This window comes from Kogia breviceps, chromosome 12 (assembly GCF_026419965.1).
Source record: "Kogia breviceps isolate mKogBre1 chromosome 12, mKogBre1 haplotype 1, whole genome shotgun sequence".
NCBI lineage: Eukaryota > Metazoa > Chordata > Mammalia > Artiodactyla > Physeteridae > Kogia > Kogia breviceps.
This window is the reverse complement of record NC_081321.1, coordinates 15,362,854-15,384,653: the sequence shown is the minus strand read 5'-3', so window position 1 is coordinate 15,384,653 and position 21,800 is coordinate 15,362,854. Positions and strand designations below refer to the sequence as shown.

General features: G+C 40.2%; 1 protein-coding gene across 2 annotated transcripts in view; it reads right to left on the bottom strand.

The window, feature by feature from the left end:
* Positions 1–18,216, bottom strand: part of PDE3A (phosphodiesterase 3A) — a 311,357-nt gene extending 293,141 nt beyond the window's left edge. For both annotated transcript variants that reach the window (XM_067008836.1, XM_059080068.2), the window contains exon 1: positions 15,773–18,216. In XM_067008836.1, the coding sequence (XP_066864937.1) occupies positions 15,773–16,735 (963 nt within the window). In that variant the 5' untranslated portion in view covers positions 16,736–18,216. The remainder of the gene's footprint in view (positions 1–15,772) is intronic.
* Positions 18,217–21,800: the final 3,584 nt, after the last annotated feature.

Here is a 21,800-nt window from a genome sequence, read left to right as displayed (position 1 = left end):
CGATTTCCCTCTCCATTCATCAAAATATTTTCCCATGTGATTAAAAACTCTTCATTTCACGGGCTTGAAAATTCCTTATCTTTTGTGGCTTCCAAGCAGCATGGAAAATATTTCGTAATCAGATACTAGCCACAATGTGGAGTTAAGCAAACTCTGAAAAGTTACGGTGCTATCAAGCTATCGTAATTTAAATATTTATATAGCACCTATCACTGAAGTGCTCTGTAGGTTGACAAATGGTCTGAGTTAATATGAAAACAAAATAGAAGCATTTCCTCTATAGGAAGGTCTGGGAAATACTGGCAACATGGCTTTAGATAAAAATGGGGGCTTCCCTGGTGGCGCTAGTGGTTGCGAGCCCGTCTGCCAATGCAGGGGACGCGGGTTGGTGCCCCGGTCCGGGAAGATCCCACATGCCGCGGAGCGGCTGGGCCCGTGAGCCATGGCCGCTGAGCCTGCGCGTCCGGAGCCTGTGCTGCGCAACGGGAGAGGCCACAACAGTGAGAGGCCCACGTACCGCAAAAAAAAAAAGGGGGAGTTGTCAGACTATTGAAAGACTAATAAAAAGAGAAAGCCTTGCATTTTCTTTGAAAGGTCTAATTGTTTGCCATATTAAACCTTAGGATATTATAGCATGAGTTATAAAGGTATCTGTTTAAAAGAGAGAGCATCAGGATGACACTTAAATGTGTTAAAATTATATTTTATTCAAATTTATTTTAAAATTTAAAAGATATTTATATAAGAATAACATTTCAAAACTAAGTTTTATCAGACCAAATGTTATAAAACCCAGCAAACTAATACTTTATGAAGAGTTTAAGATACTTGATTAGAGTTTCAACATAAGGAGATCTGATGGTTTTCTGGAAACGCTCACAGTTTGAACATCCTCTGAAAGGCAAAGACAGAAGCTAAATTGAAAAGAAGAAGAAGAAGAAAAAAAAAAGGTCAACCCAATCAGATTTTTTTAAAAGCAAGAAATGCTTATTAATATTAGGCCCCTAAATAAAAGAGAAAACATTAAAGGAACTCTCTCCCTACCTTCCAAGAGATCAGCCAGTCAATACCAATCTTGGTGGCATTGCCTTCAATAGATATTTACAATCTTCTCTCTAACACCACCTCCTGGTATCATTCCCAATCCTCCCTGGATTACTGCAATAGTCTTCTAACTGATCTCCCTTCTTCCATCCTACCACCTATTTTCACTCGGCACAGATTGCTTGAGAGATCCTACTGAATGTAAGTTTGATCACATCCCTTCTTCACTTAAGCCTTCAGTGAATGGCTTCCCATTCTGCTTGCAGCACCAGTCCTGCAATTACCGCCATAGCCTATTGATCTACTGGCCCTCCTCATCACCTTTCTGACATCTCCTCCTGTATCACAGAAATGAAAACCAAAAAACTTCCTTTGATCAAGTTGGAGAATAACATGATTACCCCAAGCAGAATTTCTAAATTGAAACCAATGGTGGTAGAGTGAGATGATACAGGATTCTTGCTCCTGTGGGGGTCAATCCAAAACAACCACCTCACTCAAGACTCAAAAATCATTCAATGGGTGGGAAAATCTGGAAGAAAAGTGGTCTGAGTGTTGAGGCCCTGTGGAAGCTGGTAAAAAGAGCGAGTAGCTACGGGAATATTCTAATGTGGTGAAATCAACACTCACTGAGGGCCACTGCTGATCTAGCACTGAACTAGCTGCTTTCCATAGATTATAAGCAGGAAGTCCCTATTATATGAGAATAATGGTCTCATTGGCAAGTAACGAGCAAAAAAGAAGGGTGTGACCAGAATGTCACCACAAAAACTTAAGCTAAAAATTTTGAGAAATAACTTTGTTTCTCAGAACAAAATATGGCGTATAATGGCATCAAGAGCACAAATCAAGTTGCTGATGGGGTTATATGATACATGACTGCACAACTGACTCAAAGGAGCCATCAGCTCTTTTTACAAACATGTTCAAATCCATCAATTGTCCTAAATATCCCCGTTCATCCTTTGTCACTCACCTATTTTTCTTCTGAAGCACCTGTCACCATCTTTGTCAAATCTTTCTTTTTCCACTGTTAGCTTGTCTGAATCTCCAGGCTCTTCTGTAAGTTAACTGTAATTTAAGTAACCGTCTAATATCATTTAACTTAAGAAAACCTGCATCTTTTGTAGACCTGCAAGTCTATTTTTTTAATCAAATGCAAAGTTGTTTGCATTGTTTTGCGTTATACTTTCTGACATTTACCAACAGCCTTCAATGACATGGCCCTAATGGGTAGGAATATTCTTGTTCAGTCACGGGGCAGGGGGGGCAGAGAATGTTTGACAAGAACCAATGTCCATTATTTCTATTAATTTAATATTCACATCTTAAGAAGTAGGCTGTAGTATTCCTATGTTACAGATAGGATTATCCAAGTTCAGAAAGTTGAAGGAACTTTACATTATAAAGCCTCAGCCTGTCTCTGTCCAGTGCATATACTCTTTCTACTTAACATTTGTAGGCTAATATATTTTTATTTAAGCTTTGTAACAGGATATGAGATAAGTGAAGAAACTGTTACTGCTTTCTCACAGGAGAAGAAATTGATCTATAGAGTGTCAAATAATTTCTCTGAGCTATCCTCAATGGGGAAATCAAAGTGAAAATGTTATGAATGTCATAGGTTGATTAATTATAATCTCTCTGTGTGTCTACATATGTACATATACATGTGTGTTTACATAAATAAGTTTTCCCCATGATACCAAGCCAAGTACTTTTTAACTATTTGCTTAATCAGATTGCAAAAGTCCCAAATTTCTGTCTAGTTTTAGTAGACAGAAGTTTATAGTCCAGTGTTTCTTCACTGAGGCAACCAAAATGCTCTAAAACTCGATTTCTGGACCCTGCTCTACACATAACTAAATCAGAGTATCTGACCTTAGGACCTAGGAATTTGCATTTTAATAGGCTTCCCAGATCACTTTTATTCACACTAAAATTCGAGAACTATAGCATTGAAGACATATAGCAGCTCTATTTAGAAAGTGCCAGGTAATGTGTAATGATAAGTAGGTGAGGTCAGGCCATCTCCTACAAATTCTGAAAGCATCTGAAGGAAGTCTATTAATCTACTAATCAGAGGCATTTACTGTTAGAATTCATCAACAAGAGTTTGATTAATATGGCATTATAATAATTACATAAGATGAATTAGCCCCAGGGAAAAAGAAGATAAGAATCCAGGCGTATTGAAATACTTAGAAGGTAACAAAGAATCAGTGTGAAATAGAGAGAGTCGATCTTAAATAAGATATATCTACTTGCCGGCATTTTTCATCAATCTGGTCACATAAGAGGTAAAAGTTCACACGAGACTGCCCTAATGGTACAGTTATAAGTCAAAGTGATAAATGCGCTAAAGAACTAAAATGTAAGAATCGACGACTTGGAAAGTAATGGATATCAGGAAAGTTCAGGAATAGCATTATGACCTCTGAAAAACGACCTAAGTGTTTTTGGTCTAAGCACAGATCCTAAGCCAACGCATGGCTAGACATCCTGCCCAGCGTCCAGGAGTGACACCCGCAGGGTCTCCTCTTTCCAAGTCGTAAGGAGTTCTAGATTTTAACGGCACCAACATTATGTCCCCAAAAGACCATACAATAAATATATGTTTTTTAAACTGAGGAACACTTTTGATTTTGATCTAGTCTTCTTTCTGCACAAGCAAAATACTAGCATTCATTTCTTTCACTTATTTATTGTGGGCAGTTTCCATTTGTGAATGCCACTTTATTTTTTAGATAATTTACTTAATCAGTGTTCAGTTATGTCTGGATCCAACATTCCCAACCGAATTCCCACACTTTTCATTGAGGACTAGTTAATGGCTTCAGAAGTTCCACTGAAAAGATTTAAAAGCTCTCGTTGTCATTCTCTGAAGGGGTGAAGAAGAGCTAATCCCATTACTATTCAAGTAAAAAAGAATGAGAAGTGGACAAAATGAGGCTACTGCCTTAATAACTGTGCTATAATTTAGGTCTGTTTATCTAGCAAAAACAATTTCCATGTAGCCAAAACAAGTCATTAAGAGGAAAAAGAGACACTCTTCAAATGGTAAAGACATACAGTTAGCTTCCTGTCTCAAAATGAAAATAGAGTGGAAGGTTTGGCTCCTAAATTTTTTATTTTACATTTGACAAAAATGTCAAATAAATTTAGAAATGGCTCCTTTACCAAAAGAATATACCTTGCGTAGTTCAAAAGGTGAATTAATTTATAACTAAATTCTCAGTTTGTAATTTATGTTTTCAAAGAGAAACATTTAGATTTTTAAAAAATAATATATTCAAAGATATCTCAAACTCTCAAAGTGTTCAGTATGGCAGCCTTTCTAAAAGATCTATCTATGCTATCATTTGACATCCACAAACTAAAAGAAACGTATTCCCAGAAAACAAAGTTGGAAATAACTTTTATTTCTAAACTGTACTCCTAGTTTATTTAAAGGCATGATAATCCGCCTAAAATACTCAGAAGAGAAATGTCTGATTTCGGTGAGAGGAGATGACAATATCTCTATTAAGAATTATAGGGCTTCCCTGGTGGCGCAGTGGTTGAGAGTCCGCCTGCTGATGCAGGAGACACGGGTTCGTGCCCTGGTCCGGGAAGATCCCACATGCCGCGGAGCAACTAAGCCCGTGAGCCATGGCCGCTGAGCCTGTGCGTCCGGAGCCTGTGCTCCGCAACGGGAGAGGCCACAACAGTGAGAGGCCCGCATACCGCAAAAAAAAAAAAAAAAAAAAAGAATTATAACTACAGCAACAAACTATTCTTATTTGACTTAAAACTTTCTATTTTAACAAATCAAGTTCTATTAAAAACTAGATGGACCAAAAAAAAAAAATTGACTAGATAAACTAAAACCTGTCGTTTCAATAAAACCTTGTGCACTGTTGATTTTTAAATTCCTCTGGACTCTGAAATATGCTACCAAACTTCTAGATTATTCAGCACAATTGGACTAGCGCTACAGCTGGATGACATTTGAAATAAGCTAATTTCACAAAGTCATCTCTGGAAGCAACAGGCTCAAATTATATTTTGTAACTGAGCACAATTAAAAGATTTTAAAAAGAGATGGTATTTACTTTACATTAGACTTTTCAGAAAATGCAGTGATTCAATAAGAACCTCTAATAAGGCTACAGACTGACTGTAAAAAGGTGTAGCTGAACACCTGCCAACACTTTGTAGAAAATGACAGACGGGAACAAATAACATCAAAGTTGATTCTTTCTCAATTAATGTATTAGTTGCACCTGAAAAAGACTTGAATTTTTATTTTTCTGAAAAATGTACCCTAATTTCAGAGACCTTTCTAAAGTTCACACCACTGTGATCTTGGTGGTGGCTTTGGTTATTTTCAGTTGGAAGTGAGCTAAAAATAAATATCTAGGACTCATGCTGAACATGGGATTTCCTACCATGAAAGGCACAGGCAAATTCAGCCACTTATCTGACACATGGCAGAGAATATTTTTAAAGCAATAAAAGTACAAACATTAAAAATGTAAGTTCACAGACTAGTGAATAGGCTATTTCTTTTCTTCTCTCTATAGATGTTTACTTCAATGGGTTTAATCACTAGCTCAATCTCAGGAGATTAGGGGGATAAATATTTCAGATTAAAATCATTTCTTTCGGGCTTCCCTGGTGGCGCAGTGGTTGAGAATCCGCCTGCCGATGCAGGAGACACGGGTTCATGCCCTGGTCCGGGAAGATCCCACGTGCCGCGGAGCAACTAAGTCCGTGAGCCGTGGCCGCTAGGCCTGTGCGTCCGGAGCCTGTGCTCCGCAACGGGAGAGGCCACAACAGTGAGAGGCCCGCATACCGCAAAAAAAAAAAAAAAAAAAAAAAAAAATCATTTCTTTCTTTTCTATCCATTTATTCTGCCAGTTACTGCCTACCACAAGCAAAGCACTGGGCTGAAATTTTCTAAAGCAAATATGGCTGACACATGGAGGCCAAAAAGGTTGATTCCTTTTATAATGAGAACCGTTGTGATGTGAATCTGACTTCTTCGGTTCTTGAGCCTAGAAAACAAATGTTCAAGGAAGCCTAGGCAACTCAGGGCGCCTCTCCCAACTTCCTGGGAGACTGCTGCTGAGTCGGGACCCCAAAATACTAACTCCCAAACAAGGGGATGTTTCATATCACAAGGACTAGCACTGCCTCCTGAAGACCATTTCCTAAGCGGACCTGTTAATTCCATCCTCTAAAATACTTAGTTTAAAAATAAGAACGGGGGCTTCCCTGGTGGCGCAGTGGTTGAGAATCCGCCTGCCGATGCAGGGGACACGGGTTCGTGCCCCGGTCCGGGAAGATCCCACATGCCGTGGAGCGGCTGGGCCCGTGAGCCATGGCCGCTGAGCCTGCGCGTCCGGAGCCTGTGCTCCTCAATGGGAGAGGCCACAACAGAGAGGCCCGCGTACCACAAAAAAAAAACAAAAAAACAAACAAACAAAAAAAATAAGAACGGTTTCCTTTCTCTGTGCTCAAGCTAGTTTAACAAGGTCTAAAGGAGGCTGACTTCACAGGAGTCACCACAAAACAAAACATACCCCCCAAATAATACTGCTATGACTTCAAACTTCCATTAGGTTTATTTAAGTGGATTATACCTGAAGAGGAGGAAACACCTGCCACAGACATAGCATAAATATTAAGTTATTTCAACTTACTTCAGAAGGTGGAAAATGTCTATTAAAATCCTATTAAATCAAAACCACAAGCTTCTTGCATAAAATTATTTCAATATTCTGACAAGGTACTGTGGGGTGTAGGGGATAGAAAGGCATTCCTTAAATTTTTAAACACACTCTGAGAAGAATCTATTATGTTTAAAAAAACATGAGATAAAATGCATTTCTTGGAAAAAAAAACATATATACATACACACACATACAGTACATTGTCAGAGAGGAGAATGGCCAAAAAAAAATTACAAGACCAACCTCTACATTAATCTTAAGCAATTTCAAAATTAGCCAGGGCAAATGACTAGTTACATTCAAATACAAATTCTTTCAAGTAACAGTTATGATTACTATAGCATTTTATTCTCCAGCTAGCTACTTCAGGAAGTCAAATTAATCCAGCTTCACCAGGAGTGAGATTGAGTCCACATTATTTCATTTTAGACAAATGTGCTTCTTTGTATATCTAGATTCTGTTACCTTTGCTCTTTCTAGATTATTGCCTAAGTGATATGTAAAAACCTATGTATCTCACTATTTTTATTCTCTAATGTAAAGATAAATAATAGATCTTGCTTTAAAAGGGAGAAATTTATGAATCAAAAGTCATGATAAACATCACACAGATATAAACCAATATACGCAAAATAAATGCATACTTTAAAAAATAATTCTGTACATCTGTGTATATAAAGGAACATGCTATATTTAAAAGTTGTTTTCGCATCACTTCTCGATGCAATATTGGAACTATGACTACAGTTATGAATTCATAGAGCTTGGGGAAAGGAGATGGAAGGAAGGTGACATTTAAAAGCTCTTCTTTTCCATTTGTACATTTTTTTGAATTTACCCGGCAGTTTGAAATCACACAGAGCTTCAAAAGCCACCTAATCTCAATTCCTAGTTCAGAAATTCCACACTATCAAAATCTCCAGTCCTTTCTATACACAAAATGGAAGCATTTTCCTTTTGTATATCCATGGGAGTGGTGTTTACATAAGCAATAGTGAGGCATCATCAGCCCTTTACAGACACTGTTAGAATTTTCATCCATTAAAGCTACTAGCCGGTTTGCGGCTTTAGTTTCCTAAGTTACCAAGATAACGACCTGCATTACAAACATAAGCACTTTCATTTCTAAAGAGACATTAGATAACCCAATTACAGACTAATCACCATGAACAAGGCTGATCACGTGTTCACACTGTATATATATATATATATATATATATATATATATATATATATATATAAACCATTCCTGTTAACTAATCACACTTCGAAAGGCAAATTCATAATTAGCTGGAAATCCTGATCCTGTGTTACAAATCAAGTTAACAAAAAGCTTCCTTATTTAAGGGCTTGGTTACACTCCCACTCCAATTAAAATCAACATATTTTAAAATATGTGCAATAATGAGAAATGAAGAAAAGGGGGAAAACAGACTGACGTGCCAACTATTAGAGTGGTAAGTGGTACAAAAATGAGCTATCAAGACTACATACAAATGTGAACAGTAGTATATTAAGTGATATCATTAAATCTACATGGATTTTCCATTATAACAGAAGAGGTGACATTAGTATTCAAGTACCTCACCTCTTTAAAAATGTCCCAAAAGGTAGCCATTAGCCACATGTGTCTACCAAGTTCTTGAAATCTGGCTGCACCAGACTGAGATATGCTGTAAGCGGAAAACACACACCACATATTTAGACTTTAGCACAAAAAGCAGGAAGCAAAATACCTTGCTTTTTTATGTTGATTTTCTGTTGACAGGCTATAATGGATTAAGTGAAACAGTACTACCATGGATTTCACCTGTTTGGTTTTTTTTTTTTTTTTTTTTTTTTACTTTTTTATAAGGCTACTAGAAAATATAAAATTCAGTACTTTGTTATATTTCTATTGGACAGCGCTTATCTATAATGTTTACAGGACTGTTTTCATCAAAGCCACTGGGTGACACTGTTTCTCCACTAAATTGATGCAACCAAAGCAATTTCCTGGCAGAGGAAAAAGTCTTGCACATACACGTACACACACACCAACAGACATCATGTGCTCCTTATAACTATTCATAGTCTTAGGATGAAAAAACATGAATACATGTAAGTAACTTCATCACTATCTTAGCAAGACTGGCAATACTTAAAATCTGTAATAATCATTCAGATTCCTCAATAATAAATGACAGCTCTAATCAAATCAAACAGACAGAAGCTGTTTCGTTTGTGACTTTTCCCAAATAGCTTTCCATCTTCTAAATGGTAATGTCCTTCATGACCTCCTCTAATAGTACATCCTATTTACTTACATTTGAACAGATTCCTACAGAAACCATGCAAAATAATTTAGGTGAACAAAAACCACCAGATGTTTTTGTTAACCAAGAAATGCTTTACCCATGTGCAGATGACTTTTCAAACTGAAGTCTGAAATCCTGAACATTTTTAAATCAATTTATTGAAAAAGTAAAATGAAAACCAAAATCCATATTCACACCACCATCACACACTCTTCTTTGATGAGATAAAGCGTCTACAAAGTAGGACTCTGCAATGCAATTGGCATTCATTTCTGGGACAAAGTCCTGATTAATATATTCTAAAGGTTGCCCGGTAGGTGACCAGAAAATTCACTCTAAGGGCTCAAAAGAGTTTTGTGACATGTGTCCTCTAAATGGGTTTTACTCAATCTTCTAATTCTGAATGAGAATTTAGAGTTGAAAATTACAAATGAAACGTAGGCTTAAAATGATCTGCCTTACTCCTTTCCTACTGTGTTCCCCCAGCGGCAGATTCAAGTCCAAGAGAGAATTGGATAAAAGCCAACATTTTGCCGTAGGCTGCTACATACTTTTAACGGACTCTTCCTCAGTTTCCTTTTCTCTCTAAAATCAGACTAATTCTAGTCTCCTAACTACAGCCTGCACAGAATTAAGCATTTTAAGATCGCATTACAACAAGTTCCATAGACTACCTCAGGATAGGAGAACCATCGTTGTGGGACCTTGAGGTATAACATGTCCTAAATCCTATAATATTTTTACCTGTATTTCAGAAGTCCTATTAGTGTGTACTAAATTAATTTCCACTTCAGTGAAACAATTCTCCCTTGTCTTCAAAACCTAAACCTGCTCAAAATCTAAATAAAACATTTATATTTAACCATTATGTATTGAGGCCCTTCTGAAAATCTGTGAAAATACCAACATTTTCCCCAGAAAAATGAACAGATGAAGTTTTACATAAAATTTCGCAGAAGCGATGAACAGTTCTGGATCTAGATTTAAAACCTGCTCTAAGCTATTGTATGCATTGCTTCAACGATTATCTAAGAGGTCATGTAGATATTTTACTGTAATTTCCCCTTTTCTTATGTTGATGTCTCATTACCCTAACTAGGCTCTAAGCTCTGCAGAGCTAAGGTACTACATCATACTTGTGTGCAATTTGTATGCTTTCTAACACAAGGCTTAACACATAGACAAAAATGTGTTGATATGACTTTTTATAGGTTCACTGACCAAAAACTTCTATGAATAACATTAGCTAAGGATAGCATCTTTTAAAATAGTATACATTTTGGGTGAACACGTACGACTAATATTTTCAACAACTGCTATCTGACAGATCTTTCTCTGAACTACAACTTCTGCACATCTTTAAGATTCTTTCCCCCCAGAGATCAAACCTGTGTATCTTATGTTGACAACAGTGCAAACGTACATTCTCAAGTGCAAAGTTAAGACCATTCCCCAGGAAAGCCTTACGGAAAACAAAAACAAAAAATACTCCTTTAAAAAATAATACCAATAGTAAAAGTATATACTGATAGGTGATTCCTACAAGGATTTCAATTTCTATGTAAAGGAACTAATGGTCATTTGAATATTAACAGAGCACAGATTTAGGTGCAAGAATATGGAGGTGTCTGACTCTTCTGGCTCGTTCTGAATTATCTGATAGAGCTTCGCTGAAAACATGAATGTAGAAAATAAACGCAAATTGAGTTTTCAATCTAATATACTTGAGGCTTTTTTTTCAAGACACAATTATAAATATCACACTCAGAAGAGAAAAGGGAGCCGGAGAGTCCATGGAATAGGAGACACGTGGCCAATGAAAAGAATTCATCAGAAACACGTAGGATTATGTCTAATTTCACAAACCTCAAGAAACTTGCCCTACGCAGAACAGGCTTTCTGAAAAATCCAACTCCCACCCCAAACCCCAAATAAACTCATTCTTTTGCTAGATTAAATATGCCAAGTTTTCAAGGAAGTCTACATAGACTCTACTGGGCTGTTACTGGCACAAACCCTATTAATTGAAAATCTTAAAACGTAATATATAGGCAGATTTCTAATTTTGAGGCTCATAAACATCCTACTTCAACATAATAAATGAGAAATTATTGAAAAGGGAAGTGAAATTAAATCTGGTGAGGCCTTTATTCACCTAGAGTCCTGAAGAGATTCTTCTCAGAGCTGTATTTCCTAACGGACTACAACAAATTCACACAAATGTCACTACAGATATAATGAATGTTTTTTCATGCCAGCGTCACTCACCCTTGCCTGCCTGCACCCCTCCCCTCCAGGCTTTTCAAAATGTATTTCATACACAGAGTCACTGTTCTGGTTGTTTATTTAATTAACATGACAGCCCAGCATACACAGCATTTCTTTCAGTTCTACAGTTTTAACTTTTTTACACTTTAGGCTCAATACAGAAAGAGTAAAATTACTGTTTGCCTCCTTCCAACCTCTGTAAATTTATATAGATTCACTGACTCTTTCTGTCAAAACAGTTTTTCAGTATGCCTTAAATGTCTATATTCACAAAGGAAAATCACAATTTTGTCCCTACACACCAAAAAATTCTTTTCCCTCACCTTTCCCAAGGGATGAGAAAATCTTGTTTTTACTTTTTAGGGTTTTCAAAAGTTGGCATTAATTAATTTTAATTCTGTCAGCAGGTCATAAATAATCATCAATATTGTTCTTTGTAGAGCCATGAGCAGAGTTATACTCCTGAAATGTGATAAAAGCTACAAGTGAATTAAAAACCCATGGTTGTTTTGGAAACTTATTCAATTTGAGAAATGTTATATTAGCCTGAAATGTACTTAGGAGTTTAAAAGACAATACATTCTGTATTTTCAGAAGCAATCTATACTGTGAATGCAAGTAAGTTATACTTTTTACCAATGATGTAAGAAGGCCTACTATTGAAAACTACACCCACTACTATAGTCTACGATTTTTGTTTTGTTGTTGGCTTTTTTGCTTGAAAATACCTTTCTTACATCACTGATGAAAAACTTGATTCTACCTTTGATAACCAACCACTAGACCCTTGCAAAAACTACTACATTCCTACAAAAATCTGCTAAAGATGTTTTTTGCTAAAGATGTTTAACTGAAAGCTGTAAGGACTTATGTCTGGGAAACTAGTTTGATTTTTAATTACACAATGTGAAGTATATAGCTGTACATTTCTGACTGATACTGTACCCATCACAAAGAATTTTGTCATGAAGTGGTAAAACTGCATTAACAGTGAGAGGCGTACGGCTTGTGTTTATTTTATGTGAAACCATAGGCAAAGATATTAAATTCTTCTTAATATGTAACTGAAATAAAATGGCATTGGCTTGGAATCTTTCTTAAATCAATGTACATGGTGGTCCCAGTAATTAGAGGGGAATGTCTGGCCAATTGCATTCTTTGATGTATAAGGAGAACAGAGAGACATCCCTTCAAATACAATTTCCAAGTGTTAAAAATTGCTAAATTAAAATGTTATGTTTAAAGCATATTTATTAATCATGCATAATATCTAATAATTCAAGAAATTCTAAGGACCTTAGAGTTCAGAGGGCACAGTGATACCTGCTCAGGGATGTGAACATCTGCTCAGGAAAGATACATACACCTTAATGGAACCGTCTGCCTTCTTAACCAAAATAGTACGGTTTGACTCACTGATCTAAAAAATCTTGAGTATACTGGGCTGGTAGGATTGAACTAAAAGCCATGCAAATGTTATCAACTTTGTCCTTTCCTGAAGTAGATACCTTCACTTGCATCTCACAGATACACCCCACGTCCCATTAATTCTGGGACTGAAGACTAGATCTATGTCTCCTTTCTTTAGTTGAAGCCATCTTTATGATCCATGCTGCAAAACTCAATTCTATATGTACTAGCTGACCTACTGTCTTCAGTATGGTTGGGGAAGGGAGAAAGGGAGTGAGGGAGGGACAGAAATCCATCTGTCATTTGGTTTGCCTTATGAAAATTTTATCATCTATTCTCCTTGACCTTTCAGAATTGAGTCATTGCAGAGATATAGTTCCCAAGCAAGTGGCCACTATCACTCATCTGGAAAAGAAAAGGGTGGAATTCTCTCACCTTTAAACCTCATAATGAGCAAGGTCCAAATAAATTCTCAAGAGGCCTCTGCCAGCCTCTCTGCGCTTTATGTCCTCACACCTCTACTTAAAATTCACTTGTTGCCTGCAGATTGTCTTAAGAGTAGACCTTCTTTCAGAAAAGAACTCCTAATCAGGTAGCATTCAGGCCAGTGTTATATATGTGTTTTATAATTATTTTGATTCTTGACTTCATAAAGCATGCAGACGACAGTGGTACACTTTGCACCCTTAATGAGAAGTTTGTTTCCTTGTGATAAAACAGATAAGCCATTTACTATATAGCTCCTGAACTTTTCACACAGGCTAACGTATGAGATATTGCCCTGTCTTATAAGATCCTAGTGTGTATTAGTTCCCACCCACCCCCAACAATTATGCTCAGCAACAACTTAAATGGGTCATATATAAAAACGAGCCTTAAGTAACACGTACACACTCACCCATGCCCTCATTAAAACTCCCAGTAAATAAATTTCTGCTAAATGTAACCTTGTTTTTCCATCAACCATAAGAGATAGTCTCTCACTTTAGAAGAGTCTTCATAAACACAGCCTTTAAAACACAAGCAGCCAAGAAAACAGACCAAAATAGATTACAAATATACATTTTCAACAGAAGTCATCAGCAAAACAGGTAAAAATGCAAAGCTCAGTTATTTCCTTGTAAGTTTTCAGATGATTCCAATCCTCCATTTATCAATTCAAACCAGGGAAAACCAATAAAAGTCTACAGGCTAATTAACGCTGCGGGTTAATTCCCCTAAACAGCTTCTTATCTTAAATCCACCCTTAACTCCTTAACTTCTAAATGTGACTATGAAATTTCAGAAATTTCATTTCAGAGGCTAAATGATATTAATTTGGAGTCAAGTTATTTATGCTTAAATCACAGATTTGACTTAGAAACTTAGGTTAAATTTTGCAATGATCAGATCACATTTCCTTATAAGTTAAAGAAAAGTGTGCTCAAAAAATATTTAAACTAGCAGTGCTTTCAATTAAAAGACATTCTCTAGGTGACTTTAAAAAGAAATTAAAACGTTTTTCCCCCTAATTGGTTTACCCTTAAGTAGACAGCTTACTTTACTCTGGTGATTTCCAGATTTCTACCAAAACTGAGTATCAGTCAGTGGCCTGTTTTTAACTTCACTCTTAGAGTAAGCTAAACCCAAGAAATATTTGCTTTATCTAAACGAAAAGCTAAATAAGTACATTTGTTTTAAAATAAACAGAGACTATGATGCTGTCATCCATTCTGCTAAATAATGTCAAACAACCACATTCTGTGGATTCAACTCCATTTCAGAAACAAACTGGCCACCACACCATATGGTGACTGCTATTTCTTAGAAACACCCAAATGATTATCCACAGAATAACCTAAAAAGAAAAAGCTTAGTGTGTCTTAGGATACTCTCTCACTCCCTAACGTTGTCCTAATAGTAGCACAGGTAGGCATAAATTTAAATGGGAAAAGTGTAAATTTCCACTTGCCCACTTGCTGTACATAACCAGCTCTCTGCCATCCCTACCCCCAAGTGTCAAATCAGCTTGGAGTAGAGAGGCAAACACTGAGGGACTCCTTCTCAGATACAATCTGCTTTTAAAACTGGGATTTGTTCTTTTTTGCCCTTTATAGCAACTATACTCCATGGTCTCAAAACACTTAATGATAACAAGGAAATCGGTCCCCATAATTCACTAAACTTTTATTTGGGATAACTTCACTCATAATTCCTCCTCCTCCTCCCTGAAAGATTGATATTACCAGCAATTTAGAAATACTCTCCTGAATTAATGTTTCCTGTATAAATGCATTTGAATTTCTAAATAGTCACTTAAGTATGTAGATAACTCAAGAGGTATGTTCTCTTAAGTTGATACTAACAGCGCAGTCCATGATTCTGGCAAATCCTTAAGTTCAGACATATTGTTCCCCAAATTGAAGTTTATGACGATAATACAAAACACATGAGCATGTAATAACGTAGGTTCCCAAATGACACTTAAAAACAAACTGGGCACCACCAAACGCGGTCTCTTCAAGTAAAACGTACTGCAAGACCTGAAAGCGTATCAGCAACTCACCTTCAAGCATTCCTTGCTTGCTTTAACTGTAAAATATTTTTACTGACGTCCATAAACGTTTACCTGTCCCTTTAGAAGAAAGAAAATTTATAAAAAGAAACAAATAAATCTAGCAAAATCCTCGTTTTAAAACTCACCCATAGCTTAAAAAAAAACATTAAACTTAATTCGAACATTTCTGCTAAAGGAGGAGAGCAATGAGGGCAAGCCATACGCAGGTGTAGCAGATCTAAAAAGTTGGCCCAGCTGTGGAAGACCCCGCAAAGCTCATCTAGTTTTATTACTTATTCGGGTTCCTGTTGTTCAGGTTATAAAATACTGTGTGAAAGGGGGAGAAAAACCCGCTAGTTTCCAACTAAGTCTGGAGTTAAGAGCAGTTTTCTGGGCTATCTTTCCTTCTGTTCCCAGCGCTCGAATTCCCTCCACTTTGTGGCGGATCCCAGGGGTTTCAAGTTTTCCCGAGAGGTGAGTGAGGGGCTACCAGCGCTTACCTGTTCCCTCGGGATGCAGGGCAGGGAGGTCCTCCGATGGGACTTGCTGCTGCAGCCCGACATCTCGGCGGACACCACGGAGCTGGACCGCCTCCTCCTCTTAAACACCGGGATCTCTTCCTTGGTCCCAGCGATCAGCTGGGACCCGAAATGCTCCCTCGGAGCCGCCCCCGTGGACTCTGGCAAGATTTGCTCCACGTACCTGGCCAGGAGGATCCCCAGCACCCCGGCCAAGTACGCCAGGTAAGGTCTCCAGGCGACCTTGAACCTCTCTAGGGAAATGAGGGCGACAGTCCTGACCGCGCTAGTCAAGGCGATCATGAGGACGCCCAGCCTCAGCCTCAGTACCAGCCATGTCGCGGCGGCCAAGCAGCTGAGCACCACCCCCGCGGCGGGGAGCGAGAGTAAGTGATCCTCCCCGACGCCCAGCCCAATCTGGACGAGCGCTTCCCCCCCGCAGCAGGCGGCCAGCAGCGCGACGGCCAGAGGCAGGCGCACCCCGGCGCGCTGGAGGTACAAGCCCATCCAGAAGAAGGCACACAGGAGACTGAAGAGCAGCGCCGAGGGCTGCAGCCAGGGGCCGAGCGGCGCGCCGCCCCCGGGAGCACCTCCCCGAGGCCCCGGGAAGACGCCCCCTTCTGCTCCCGGGGCCGCTTCCTCCTCCTCCGCCGCCGCCGCCGCCGCCTCACTCCGCTCCAGGTCACAGCCGACCTCCCCGCGGACCAGCCTCACCAGCAACGCCAGCAGAAAGGACAGGGAGCCCGCGCACAGCGCCGAGGAAAGTTTCTGCGAGCGCCGGAGTGGCCGCAGCACCAGGGCGCCCCAGCAGCCGCGGCAGCCTGGGTCCCGGGGCGATGAAGGGCCCGCGCGACGGTGGCAGTCCGGGCCCGCCGCGGGGGCCGGCTTCGCCTCTGCGTGGCCGGGCTTGGCCCCGACTCGGGCGGCCTCGCCCGGCACGGCCATGGTGCGCCCTCTTCGCGGAGTCCCCAAGGTCCCCCCGACGCCCCCACCCCGCCACACACACAGAGAGACACGCACGCACGCTCGCTTGCTCTCCTCCCAATCCCACCCTCGGAATCCCTCCTTCTTCTCCCAGGCCCGCGAGCACTGAAAGTTTCAGCTTTCGAATAACTCCTGAAGAAGGCTAGATGCTCCAGAGAGGAGCCTTCAAGTGAAAAGCCAGCACAGGCAGAAACGATCAGACTTCCTCTTTTTCTCTCTTGGAAAAGCTTTGCAAAATTCTCCGCTCCACCCCCACCCCCCCGACTTCTGTCCTCCGGGGTCTCTTCGGACTTCAGGGTTTTAAAGATTGCCCGAGGCGTCCTGCGCGCGGGGTCCGCAGCCGCTGCTGGAGCCCGGGGCACAGGGCGAGCTGGGGGCCATCCCGGGCGCTGCTGCGCGCGGGGCCCGCGGCAGATGGAGGTCCCCCTTCTCTTCCTTCCTGCAGCGCTTTCTCTACCATTCTTTCTTTCTCCTCGGCCGATCCTCCCCGGCCCGGCCCCAGTAAGCGAACCGCCATTCCCCGAGGCAGAAAGCACAGCCTCCCCAGCGTCTGTAGATCCAGTTCATGGCAAAGGGTGGAGAAAATGGAAAAGGGGCTGATAAATAACCAAGAAGTTGCTAAGTCCCGTTGGAGAGAGACCCAGCCCGAGAGAAGAGCTGCTGCCGCAAGGGAAAGGAGGGAGGGCGAGCGAGCTGGAGAGGAAGGGAGGGTGAGAGGTACGGGAGGGTGAGAAGGGAGAAGGAGATTTGCTCTCTTTTTTTTTTCCTTCTTTTTGGTGCGAGGTTGGTGGTGATTTGCAATTTTGCAGAAGGGAAGCGAGTGGAGACGACTAGTTACAATTGTATAAAACGCAGGCAGCTGGAGTGATCTGCAATCCCGCTTGCTTTCTTCAAGGCAACTCCCTAGGAAAGCTTTCCCAGCTCAGCTCCCGCCCCTCCCCCCGGAGGAGGCGCTGCTCTCAGCTCCAGCGCTCCTTTCCCCGGAGCCGGGCCGCGCAGCTAGCACCTTGGCGAAGGGGTTGCTCAGACCCGCCCACCGCCCAGCTCGTTGCATCCGGGGGGCGCGGGGGTCAGCGGCTGGCCCTCACGCCAAGCTGACCAGGACGTTGCGGAAAAAAGGCCTGTGCTTGGATACTTAGCAGGAGATGGGAGTCAACAGACTTCCCACTGTTGTCAAAAATGACCACCACATCTACTGTCTGAGTGATTCAAAGATGCTTATATCAGGTACAACAGCAAACCAATTTCAGCTGGCATTGTAAGGCCTTGACTGCTCCTGCTGGAAGGTCTGTTTTCAACAGAAAAGCCAAGCTTTCTGGTGGGCCAAATAATGGAAAATCTCCACAAGTGACCTAGACCTAGACCTGGACCGTAATAGCAATATTAAAAAAGAAGGGGGAGGGGAGAGCATTTTTTAAAAATTGTGACTTTAAAAAAAAATGCATGAGAATAATAGTCAACAGTTGTTGTTGATGGTGGATGGTAAACTACATTGAGATTAAGTGACCCTGGCCTCAAAAGGTGTACGAAGTTAGGAAGCCCAAACAGTCAATCAGAAAGTAATATAAAGAAATCTCAAGAGAGGGGCGGTGAGAACAGGTGGGTTAACACTAGAAAGGATCTTAGAAGACCATCTAGTTGTGAAATACTATGTCTACCATGAATAAAGCTTATGAGAAAAAAATCAGGACCCTGGTTATTGAAGTTTACAGGCTACACACTTCACGTACTGTAGGAATGTAGTATTTGTGAAACTGAAGGGAAAAAATTTAAAGCTAACTTTTTTTGGCAGATTATGAGAAATAGTTCAATATCTGTTCAATGGACTTTTTAAAAGTCCATCAATGTGGGGAGCTACTTTCTTTTCACATTTAACACAAGAATAGTCCACTCTTGTTCATTTTTAATATGGCTACCTTAGATGCCATTTGTCCTCAATAATAATAATCATCCAATTGTGTCTTAATTATCTGGACATTCCAGGTTAAAGTGTGTTTGGAGCCTGGAGTATTTGGATAATTGGCTCAATACGCCACTGTATTTTATGTGTAGAGATGAAGCAATATAAAGAAAAGGCAGAGGAGATACTTGAGATAAAATTAAATCACGGGATAGGGAGAAGATGGCTTAAGTCTTAAGCTTAGCTTCATGGGAAACAGCCTGCTCTAGTTTGGAACAGGTATTAATATGAGGGCATAAATGGATATGAGGAGCTATGATATGAGCAGCTGCTCTCCATCAGATGTCCAGAACCATGTTTCCACATGGAAAACAAGTCGGGCAGCTAGTCAATGGCAGTGGGCACCATCTGTTTAATAATTAAAGAAACAGGAGCAGCGATCTCTCTGCCAAAGACAAATGAGCCCCCTAGCCTGCACACGTACGTTTTTGAGTTTCCTTTTTAGACGTATGATTCATATGCCAGCGCCTACCTGAAACATTTCAGAGTGAAAAGCCTTGATTGGAATATCATGCTAATATCCACTGGCATCAAAAATAGCATATTAAAATGAGAAACTTAAAGTCTGGGCATATATCAAGGTTAGAAAGACAGGAATAGTGAGAATTTTCGAATATTTCCATTTTCACTGTACTCTACCCCCCCACACACAATTATCTCAGTTCTTTAGAAAAAAACAATAAATCACCATAAAAACTGAACATGTAGGAGATGGAATGTAGATATTAAAGCAACATTGTGACGGAAAAAACATAAGAATGGCATTTGTTAACGGCCGCAAAACAAAAACACTAGATCTGTATGTTAAACAATGACATTCTTGAGGTGTTCAATAGTATTAGAGAGGCAATATCGTGATTTCTCCCAATTCTCAACAAACATCACAACCAGAAAGTTATTTGTCCCACCAAAAGGAAAGAAGGTAGATTCCACCCCTCACCGGCATTACCATCCGGAATCTGGAGGCAGAGAAATGAAAACAACAAAATACTCCTCTTAGGTAGATGCAGAAAACCGCAGTGCTCTACTACCTGAAAGAAGTGTCTGGCGTTGTGCGCGGCATATTAAATGAAATCAGACCCAACTCGTAAAGCAGACATTGAGCAACCACATAGAAATAGAAACTTCCCATTTTCTGCAGACAGTGACTGATGAGTTCTAATTCAAGAAAGTGACAACACAGCCAAAAGATCAGGAAAATGTGGTACACACAGAAAAAGAGAATATGGAAAATGGAAAGAAGAATTCAGATTTGACTTGCTAAAGCCCTCCACTTAGCCCAAGCCAGGGATTGTGTTTTATTAGTACTTTGTGAAGAGGATCTAGAAATTAACCCCATTGCATATCACTTGCTGTTGGTCAAATATAGTTATCATTAAGGGAATTCTGTTCGATTCAAAAGTTTACACCCCACAGTGTGGGTTCACGCATTCTCCACTACACACCTGGCCTCCGTGCATGTAATCCAATAGGTATCTAAAATTTAATTTATCCAATACACAATTCTTAACTTCCAGCTCCCTCCCTGCCCTTCCACCACCAATCCCCACACACTCAACCTATTTCTCCTTGGTCCTCTCCCACCCCAGGAAAAAACATAACCACCTATCTTGTTGCTCAGCCCTACAAGGAGGGTATTGCCCTCCATTCCTTCCTCTGTCTGCCTTGCTCTAGTTCCAGTCTATTAGCAAGTCCGCTTGATTCTTCCTCTAAAATACAACCTGAATCTATCCACTTTTCACCATTCCTCTTATAATAACCAGCCCAGGACCCATCAACATCCCTGGCCTGGACAATTGCAATAACTTTCTTGGAGGAGGGTGTTACCCTCCTATCACTCATTTTCTACACGACAGCCAGAGTGATGGTTTTCAAATGCGAATCCTATGATGTCGCTCCCTCCTTAAAACTGTCCAAAGGCTTCCCGTCACAGCTGCATGACCTAAAGTCCCCCAAGAGCCTGAAGGATCTTTCCAAGCCACTCTCTGTGACTTCTCGTCCTATTCCAATTCGACTTCATTATGCAACACTGTCTATTAGAAAGTTCTTCTACCGTGGAAACATACTCTGCGCTTCAAATGTGGTAGCCTCTAGCCATGGGTGGCTGTTGAGCCCTTGAAACAGGGCTAGTGCCACTGAGGAACTGAGTTTGGGTATTTTATTTTATTTTAATTTAAATTTGAATAGCCTCATGTGGCTAGTGGCTTCTGATGGAGAGTGCATCCCTCACCCTCAAGCCATCTTTCTGCTCTTTATCATGTCAAATAAGGACCTTAGAATCTACAGATTTTCGCATAGCTGGGTCTTCCTGCTCCATCGGTTCTCACCTCAAATATTACCTGTTTACAGAGGCTTTTCCCCAACAGTCTTATAAAAAGTCTTGGGACTCCATTTGCATGCACACGTTTTTCATTCACTCTCACACAGCCCTGTCTCATTATATTTGTAGCACTTATCCCTACCCAAAATGGTCTTGTTCATTTATTTGTTGTCTTGTTCATTGTTATTGTTAAAGACAGTCTCCGTATACTTTTACATATAATTGCTCAAGTGGGCCGATGCCTCAAAATCTGCAATTGAAGATGTGGTTGTCCAGATTGAACCCACAGGCAAAATCATGCAAAGCAGTGCTTCTCACAGAAAGTTGCTTTTTAAAAAATTGCGAGGTAAGTTACTCATTTATAAGAGAAATAGGTAATAGTCAATGTTCTGAAAACTTTGTATTGCTTCTCAGATGAAATGCGCATCATCTACAACAGTTTTCTGGCAGGCACGGGGGAAAAGCCATTTAAATATATGTATTTGGTTAGCAAGAAATCTGAGAAATCCAGAATTAGGAGATGTCTGAATATAAATTACTGCCCAAAAGTCATAGCTCACATCATCCATCTATGAGATAGCCTCTGACTATTCCAAGTAACACTACTTGAGGGGTTGAATTTAAGTTAAGGAAAATCACACATTTTGGTAAGATAGACCTTATTAACACTAACTATTCCACATCTAGTCAGGGAAAAAATGTAGAAAACTTGCATTTGGGGATGCATTATCTCCCTCCCCCTCTGT